Source organism: Ptychodera flava, chromosome 10, assembly GCF_041260155.1.
Source record: "Ptychodera flava strain L36383 chromosome 10, AS_Pfla_20210202, whole genome shotgun sequence".
Classification (NCBI taxonomy): Eukaryota; Metazoa; Hemichordata; class Enteropneusta; family Ptychoderidae; genus Ptychodera; species Ptychodera flava.
Window position 1 is genome coordinate 39,150,925 of NC_091937.1, and position 9,980 is coordinate 39,160,904.

The 9,980-nt window shown below is 38.2% G+C and overlaps 2 protein-coding genes across 2 annotated transcripts; both read left to right on the forward strand.

The window, feature by feature from the left end:
* Positions 1-1,029: 1,029 nt before the first annotated feature.
* Positions 1,030-4,124, forward strand: LOC139142737 (tripartite motif-containing protein 2-like). The gene has a single exon (XM_070712848.1). The coding sequence runs from the start codon at positions 2,442-2,444 to the stop codon at positions 3,879-3,881; it is 1,440 nt and encodes a 479-aa protein (XP_070568949.1). The 5' UTR covers positions 1,030-2,441; the 3' UTR covers positions 3,882-4,124.
* A 3,027-nt stretch (positions 4,125-7,151) lies between these two features.
* Positions 7,152-9,359, forward strand: LOC139141649 (tripartite motif-containing protein 2-like). The gene has a single exon (XM_070711237.1). It carries the CDS (start codon positions 7,152-7,154, stop codon positions 9,357-9,359), a length of 2,208 nt encoding a protein of 735 aa, XP_070567338.1.
* The last annotated feature ends 621 nt before the right edge of the window (positions 9,360-9,980 follow it).

The following is a 9,980-nucleotide window of genomic DNA, read 5'->3' on the forward strand; positions in this document are numbered from 1 at the left end:
TCTGATCTACCACTTGGAGGGGCTCATTTCAAAGCTCTTGGACAACAAAAATTTCACTGTCTCTGTTTTTCAAAACTTGAAAATTAAATTTTTCCCCATAGAGTTTACAAGGGATTGTGGCCATTTTGAATTTCAAATATCGGTAAATGTTAGGCAAAGCTTGCAAGGTGACCCCTAATTTTATTGTTTGGTGAGAGAATGCTTGAATGCATCATTGAGTAAAGTTTGAGCAAAAGTTGTTCACTTTTGAGACGCATATTATCTTAAGACATGGCATTTTATATAAAATAAGTACTGATAACCTGTTTACATTCAACAATTTTAATATGTTAATGAGGGATTTTGAGAAATGTACACAAATGGGCATTCATTTAGGTAGAGTTCACATTTTATTACATTTTACTGCACCAAAGTGTTTTTATGAAGTCCAAAGATAAAATTTCTAATGTTTATTTGTATGATCCCATTCATTTCAACTGTGTTCTGTCATAGGAATACAGGGTAAAGAGGTATTGAAGTATTGAAAGTTATGGTGTATGTTTTGATATATTTTTCATATGATTGTTGTCTTCCATAAGTTTGGTTATGATAGTAATTAATGTTTTTTAACATAACTCAGGAACAACCAATAAAAACTTTTATTATATGGGTAAATGTTGTGTGACTTATCTGATGATTCAGTGAAGCAGCAAATACTAGCAATCAGATTTTGTTCATTGAAACAAAACAGCCCTGTCAGATTTAAATACTGAGAATAAACAGCTTTAGAAAAATTACAGCGACTTCACAAATACCCTTGGCATAGACCAGTGCAATGACAAATTGAAAGATTTGGAGTTTGGTAGAAATGCCCTGAATACATAGATTGCATTCATTCCTTTCAAGCTCAGACTGAAGATTTTTTCAATAAAGTAGGTTGAATATGACATCAAAACATAATCAGATACGGGTTTTGCGGACCGAGGTTGTACGGTGGAAGGGCCCGAGCGTGCGAGGGCCTGTACGCCGTACGTCGACCGAGGTCCGCAAAACCCGTATCTGGGCCGTAAAGGTTTTATCATATACCTTATTGAACGGTTGTGATATGTTTCAGTATTTATCAATAAAATTTTGTTAAAGTTACAGGCGTACATTAAAAAACCATGAGCTACGCAACTTTGCGGATTAATATGTACGATGTTATCATTTGTTCTGTTGTGGAACGCGTCGCGAGCTTGTTCTATGCGAACGCCAATGTCACTACAGAATGAGCACTGATGAGTAGTTGTTTCTGCTCGTTAAAATACACTTTCTCAGCAAAACATTGAGAGGAAACTATCAAACACTTGTTTTAAACCAATTTTGATCGGAATAAGATTAGAACTGTCTACAATTTGCTTCAAAACTACGAGCGAAGTGCATAGAAACGGGTTCGAATCTCGCACTGACGTGCTTTCGAATGGAATGTACGTGGATAGCAACGCGCGTAGCAACAACAACGAAATAGTTCGAAAATGCGCGCACACTACCTTATTTGGGCAAAGTGTGCCTGGGCGTGATACGGCAAATTATTGCATGCCTGTAAGAGCGCCTTTTTCCATAGGTTTACATGGGTATGTGAATCTACGTATATGATAAGATCCGAATATCGGTATCATTTGAGGTAGATAACTTATCTGGTCCAAGAAACACAGTAATAACATAATAAGGTCATCTTGAGCTGCTCATCTATGGTACTGGGTTTTAATGTGACTGCCAATTTTTCTTCCTCAAAAGCAATATTTGTTTAGTTGAAAACGTTATTTTTCAAACCAGTGACTGCACAAATTCACAAATAACCTTATTTCTCACTCAAAAAGAGCTTGTTTGTTTTCAAAAATCTTTGCGAATTTATTTATAAAAAAGTTGTCGATAACCTTGTCTTCTTCCACCATACAGAAGGGTTAAAACTATGAACTTTAGTGGTTAGAGTGTTGACAAAAAAGTGGTACATGTAGGTGACAGGGAATTCATTCACATTTGTAGAGTATATTCAGCAAGTACATTGATCATGTGAAGACAAGTAGCGTTAAGACTTTGTCATTACAGCGTGCAATTTCAATTGGAATCAGACCGTGCAGTCCCAGCAAGTTCAACAAAGTTATGTCAACTTTCAACCAGATATTTTCTCTACTTTTGAAGCTAAAGCTGACCAATGTGAAGAAGTTTAAGGCACAAGCAATTCAAAAATTCACAAAAAAATATTTATGACCTTGTTTTTACTCGACAGATATTGCTATAAAAAAAGTACGGGTCAAAACAGGCCCCCTAGTTGCAGATCAAAAACCTTCATATTGAGAATAATGTTATATACCCCCTGGTACAGTTTATCAGAATGAATTCTTTTTTTATAAAATAATGATAACTTTGGGGAGACTCCATTTCCAAAGGCGAATGATTCCCGCCTCATTTTACCAGTTACGATGGAGGCTATTCTCAATAAAATGAAACATCTGAATCAGATCAGTGAAGCTTTCCTGTGCTGTAGCATTTGTCTGGAGCAGTTCAAAACTCCAAAGATTCTATCTTGCCTGCACACATTCTGCCAGCAATGTCTGATCACTCTGGTTGAAAAGAGTGGAGGATCTCTGATCTGCCCTGATTGCAGACAGCAACATATGGTGCCTGATGGGGGTGTGCCAGCCATCAAGGGTAACTTCTTCATGGATAATTTGATCGAGAAAGTGCGGCAGCTTTCAAAGGCTAGTGAGCAGAAATGTGATTTGATGTGTGAAGTTTGTCAGAAGTCGGAGAGTGAAGCAACATGGGTTTGTGAAGAATGTAAGTGTCACCTTTGCAGCAACTGTGCTAAGGTACATCAAAATCTACCAGCAACAAAGACACACAGTGTACTGGCTATTGAAGAACATAAGAAGATACAGACCAGGCCGAAGGCGTTACAAGCTGTTGACTACTGCACTGTCCACCTGAAAAATGAACTGAAATTCTTCTGTGAGACTTGTAAGGTGCCTATCTGCACTGACTGTACAATTGTCAAACATCGCATTCCAGAACACATCCACAGTGACTTGACTGATGCGGCAAAGGACTATGTCAGAGACATGACAGCAATGGTGGACAAACTAAAAACAAAGGAGCGAGAAGTTGAATCAAGTGAAGATGAAACAAAAGATCTACTCAGTGAACTGACTGTACAGCAGAATACAGCTGTACAGAAGGTGAAAATGAAAGCTGAATACATGATCCAACAGATTCGACTTGAGGAGCAGAATCTCACTGAACAAGTACACAAGAGCTATGAAATGAAAATGAAGAGAGCAAGTGTAGCTGTTGATGCAGTGGAACTGCAACACGGCAGTATCAAGAGTACATGCCATTATATGGAAACACTGATGCATCATGGGAGTGCTGCCCAACTTTTCTCCACTAAAGTTGATGTGGAATATCGCACACAGCAGCTGCTTGCCATGGAAAATCCAAAACAAGAGCAGCAAGAGAAAGTAGAGTTCCATCCTCATGAAATTCCCCCTGCCCACAGCATTCTGGGAGTATTGAAGTCCGATGTGTGCATTTCTCAGTGTTCTGTTCAAAATGTTCCCAAGCGGCTCCCGAAAGGTGATTCGGTAGAGTTACTGGTATTAACCAAAGATTCGGATGGAAATCAAGTCGTACCCAGACAACCAGTGACAGCTAAGGTAACGTATCCGGATGCATCATTGGAAGACATCACTGTGAATGATAATGGAGATGGAACGCATGGGATTATGATTCACGGCCAAAAACATGGCAAATATCAAGTATCCATGGCAATAGGAAGTCAACCAATTCCTGGTAGCCCTGTCAGCATTCCTGTTGTTGGAGGATTGGTGGGTACAATTGGTCGCAAAGGAAGTGCTCCATGACAGTGCTATTACCCCCACAGTGTGTTACAGTCAACAGGTACAATGATGTTTTAGTAACTGATAGGGATAAAGGCAAGTTACAATGTCAGGTAGTAAAATCCTGAAATTTGACATTGTGGAAAAATTGCTGTCACAATTTAGCAATATGTGCTGCATTTTCCCAAGAATATCATTATTGCGCGCAAGCATGCTGTAAACACTGATTGGAATGCAGAGAATTTTCTCAGCATCATCTGCAGAAAAAAATACTTGTAGAAATTGATTCTTCTGATTGAAACTAAAAATTGATAGTGTAAAATCATTAATTTTCACAAGAATTTAATTTCAGTATTTTGATGTTCAAGATATTTCAGTAGGATTTAAGTTCACAGTTTTTTGCCAGTAAAACAATAAATTCTATTGTTATTTAACATTTTCACAGGGATTTAATTTCGTGGACTTTGTGTTAAGCGAAATTAAATCCCAGTGAATAATCAATATTTTTACAGTATTATAAACGAAGATGAGTTGTGGTCTAGGTATATCTATATCCAAAATCTCACTATTATGAAGATACTGCATATGTTTACTCTGAAGAAAATCTTTTTAGAACTTGATGAATGTTGTTTCTTTGAAGAAAGGCATGTTTCCAATTGTAAGAAAAGTTTAACTTCATAAATTACAACCCTGAAATAGATTTCTGACTCAAGATAAAGGTACACGGTGAGCAATCTTTGTTAAAGGCAATACCGGTATATCAAGAAAATCTCACTAGTTCTTAAGTGTTTTTCACATTTTTTCCTACTGTTTGAACCAAAATGACCATATGTGTGAAGAACAGAAATGTTACCAAAGTTCCATAGTCATTTATGTTTATTCCCAATCTATATCAAATCCTTGGATAGAAATTTTTGATTTTCACAAAGCTGAGTGATTGCCTGCCACTGTCATAAGTTGTCACATAAGACAGCATGCATAAGCAAATCAGAAGACATTCAGTGCCATGTATAATGTTAAAAAATTTCATTTCCCAGAGAATTCCCAGTGTTACATACTGTACACTGCACCATTCCAAGCTATTGTTGGCATTTGTATTTGCATTGGGGACAGCTGTAACATGGCACCATTCATTATTCATTTTCTTCAAATTTGCACATACAGTACCACTCTGTGCTTAAAATACTTACATACAACTCCCACAATAAGACCATGCATGAACTAATTTAGTTTATAGAAAGTAAAGTCATACAAATTTTAAAAAGATTGTTCCTCAACCATTGACATGTATGATTTACAATGATAAACTTTTTATTATTCAAATATTTACTATTTCAATGACAGATTCTACAAAGTAGGCACAGAGGAGCATTCATTGAGATGCAGTCACATTTAATACATTTTACTGAATCAAAAATTGGTTTCTGAGGTCTGAACAATTAGCTTGTTCATCGTTTATTTGGGTGATCCTTTTGCTTTCAATTGTACTGGTTTATTTCCATGAATATGTGGTAAAGGGGTGATGAAGTACGAAAGTTATGGTGCAATTTTTGGTCCTTACTTCTATGATTATTTAATTCCATAATCGTGCTGGTGACATCGTTAATGTTTAATCGTAACTCAGGAAACACCAATAAAGAGTTTCTTTATGACAGGTGAATGTTGTCTGGATGTTTCTGATGGCTGAATGAAACAGTACATCAGTACAGGGGCATAAAATGTCAGAATTCAGAATTACATCATCAAAACCAAAATTTCATCAGGCCAGGAAGACTATCAGACTGGGAATCAAGAATTAAATAAATGTGTGAAGATGACATCACACAAGCCATAGACCATACACCTTAGACAGGCCCACTGGTCACTTGACTCACAGTTACTCACCCTGTTCTTGGCTTTTCTCAGACATATGCAGTAGTTACTGGCTAGCCAAGCTGATGTTATCCCACTATTCTATGCTACAGTGCCAAAGTTTATTGCTTCAATTTCGCGATCACCTTATTATCAACACAACAGTTTGTGGAAGTGCCCTTGAGTTTACTCTGTTTTGAGACTTTTATGCGAACAGACTCAGCAAGCCTATATGCAGTTATTAATTATCAGATATTTCAGTCAGATTATTGATCCCTGAGGTGTATTCTGATGTAACATGAACACACACACAATCAAAGGACAATAACATGGCGGGTATTCACAACAATTTCAAGTGCAACAAGTTTAGGCAAAGTATTTATGATGAAAATTTCTCTGAAAACTGTGAAAGACCATGCTTACAATAAAATCAAAATGTGAAAAATTATATGGTACTGCCAGAGGTGTAAAGATACTATGGTTCTGTGATATAATGGAAAAGCATTGCACATCTTTGTAATTCTACATTTGCGCCCTCAGTTGTTAGGGCAGTGTCAAATGTGGAGCACGCCACCAACGTCCAATCTTTGAAATTCTACAGTTTATGTTCATTCCTTGAAAACACCACAATTTTATGCAAACATAGACTCTTGAAGGTGTATGGTTCAAATGGTCAGCGTATGACAGCATAACACATCCATGTTTGTGCGGTGCCAAGTGTTTCTTTTTTCCAAAGGAACAGCTTTAGTGCAGTCTGTTCGGTATTTCTATCAAATTGGCAAAAAAAAAAAATGACTCAGACTTTGATTCTAAATGAATCACACCAAACAAAAACCTTCAACTCTAATATCTGGAACTTGTCTGTTGAACTTCTTGTCAATTCTGTGACATCAGTAACCACATACACTTACAGAATACACCCGTACTGATTTTTACTCACAATGAGCACATCGATTTTTATCAAATCCATCTTGGCCATAAAACAATCTGTGAGCAAGAGCTTGGTAACCTTGAGATGTCAAATATCTGTGGTGTTAGTATGAAGTGGTTGGCAAGGAGTGTACACTACTTCCTTCTTGAAGGTACACTGCCCAATTTAAAGTTGTAGTCAGGCTGTGGAGTCTGCAATGCATGAATGTCAATTTTCTATAACATTACTTTTTGTGTTCATGAAATGAAAAATTACAAATCCAAACACATCCATTGAGCTAGCAATTCAAGAATTTACACTTAAAATAAGAACGTTGTTGAGGTCATTGATCAGCAAACATTGTTAACAAATATAGGTCAAGCAAGACCCCCTAGTTACATGGCAAAAACCACACATTCAGAATATGTAATATAAACCAGCAAATCAGCGTGACTTCTTTTTTATACATTGACAACAACCTAAGGGGGCGCTCTCAACACAGAGGCATTTTTCCTGTTTGATTTTCTTACACAATGGCGACTGCATTTACCAAAACGAAACTACTAGAGGAGATTGATGAAGATTTCCTGTGCTGTAGCATTTGTCTGGAGCAGTTCAAAACTCCAAAGATTCTATCTTGCCTGCACACATTCTGCCAGCAATGTCTGATCACTCTGGTTGAAAAGAGTGGAGGATCTCTGATCTGCCCTGAATGCAGACAGCAACATATGGTGCCTGATGGGGGTGTGCCAGCCATCAAGGGTAACTTCTTTGTGGATAATTTGATCGAGAAAATACAGCAACTGTCAGTGGCTGTGCAGGAACATGATCTGATGTGTACAGTGTGTCAGGAAGGCAAAGCAACATTGATTTGTGAAGAATGTACCGGTAAGTGTCACCTTTGCAGCAACTGTGCTAAGGTACATCAAAATCTACCAGCAACAAAGACACACAGCGTGCTGACTATTGAAGAACATAAGAAGATACAGACCAGGCCGAAGGCGTTACAAGCTGTTGACTACTGCACTGTCCACCTGAAAAATGAACTGAAATTCTTCTGTGAGACTTGTAAGGTCCCCATCTGCAGTGACTGCACGATTGTCAAACATCGCATTCCAGAACACATCCACAGTGACTTGACTGATGCGGCAGAGGACTATGACAGAGACATGAAAGCAATGGTGGAGAAACTAAAAACAAAGGAGAGAGAAGTTGAATCAAGTGAGACTGAAGCAAAGGAGCTACTCAGTGAGCTGAGTGCACTACGAGATACAGAGGTTCACAGGTTGAGAATGAAAGCAGAGAACATGATCCAACAGATAAGGGAAGAAGAGCAGAATCTCGCTGGACAACTACAAAAGAGCTATGAAATAAAAATAAAGAGAGCAAGCGTGGCTGTTGATGCAGTGGAACTGCAACATGGCAGTATCAAGAGTACATGCCATTATATGGAAACACTGATGCATCATGGGAGTGCTGCCCAACGTCTCTCCACTAAAGTTGATGTGGAATATCGCACACAGCAGCTCCTTGCCATGGAAAATCCAAAACAAGAGCAGCAAGAGAAAGTAGTGTTCCATCCTCATGAAATTCCCCCTGCCCACAGCATTCTGGGAGTATTGAAGTCTGATGTGTGCATTTCTCAGTGTTCTGTTCAAAATGTTCCCAAGCAGCTCCTGAAAGGTGATTCGGTGGAGTTACTGGTAATTACCAAAGATTCTGATGGAAATCAAGTCGTACCAAGACAACCGGTGACAGCTAAGGTAGTATATCCAGATGCGTCATCAGAAAATATCACAGTCAAAGATAATGGAGATGGAACGCATGGGATAATGGTTGAAGGCCAAAAAGATGGCAAATATCAAGTATCCATGGCGATAGGAAGTCAACCAATTCCTGGTAGCCTCATCAGCATTCCTGTTGTTAAAGGATTAGTGCGTACAATTGGTCGCAAAGGCAGTGGTCCAGGACAATTCCGTGAACCCTACAGTGTTGCAGTCAACAAGGACTCAGACTTTGTTGTAGCTGATAGGAATAATGGCAGGTTACAAATAACCAATAGAGAAGGCAGTGTTCGGAAAATCTTCAAATTTCAAAATTTCAAAGGTGTTTACTCACCATGCGATGTAACCGTCACAGAAGATAATTTGTGTTTCAGTTTAGATGATAAGAATAGGCAAGTTGTTGTCAGTGATGAGAACGGCATTGTTATCAGGTGTTTTGGGCAAGAGCAGTTGAAAACCCCTCAAGGGCTGGCTGTCAGTCCTGTGAATGGCAATGTCTATGTGACCGACTGTGGTGGTAATTGTGTCAGGGTCTACACACAAGATGGCAAATACCTTAAGTCATTTGGGTCAGAGGGTAAAGGTCATGCCCAATTCAAATGGCCCTGGTGCATCACCGCATCAAATAGTGGGTTGGTATTCATCGCCGATTCATGTAACCACCGTGTTCAGGTATTTGGCACCGATGACCAATACTTGTATTCCTTTGGAAATCAGAATGGGGAAGGCCAGATGAAGTACCCTAGGGGAATAGCCTTAGAGAACGACAGACATGTATATGTGAGTGACAACCACCACATACTGAAGTATAATTGTGATGGCAAGTTTGTCTGTCGCATAGATAGTGACACAGATGGGCTGAACTGCCCCACTGGTTTAGCACTGACCAGTGATAAACCAAGTAGGGTGGTTGTAGCAGACAGAGAAAATAACAGAATTAAAGTTTTTGTACAGTAAGACAAACACTTTGAAAACTTTCCATTTATCAAACAGGCCAATAAATATGATTCACATTGTGGCAATGACAGAGTAGAATATTTCCCTCAAAATTTAAAACAAGATCATCAACAAAAGGCAGCGATCCTTGTGCACCGTAGCTGTTTGTTCTTGAAACAGTGGTATCATGCTATTTCTGTTAATAACTCTTGCAGTACATGTATTTGTGTCACTACTAACAATGTTTGTCAGTGTAGTGGAAGTTATTGGATACATCAAGCAGCGATTACGTATCTCATTTCTGCTATGATATATCCTTGTTGTTACTGCATGTATAAATTTTGTATACTGATAAGGGTACAAAGAATTTGTTGAGACCTGATGAGCAATAATTGCAAAATGTTGTTGTTGTCTCTGTTGTTGTTGAAATAAAAATTTGATATTGTAACTGAAGACCTCTGGTCTGGGTATCTATTTCCAGATCTGCTTATTATATAGATACTGTTCTTGTTGACTGTAAACAATTTTTTTTTTAGAACTTCATGAATATGTTGTGTCTTCAATAAAAACATATCTGTTGATGAAAAACTTTGTTCAAGAAAAATCAATCTTCATAGAGCCCTTAAATAGATTTCTGACTTG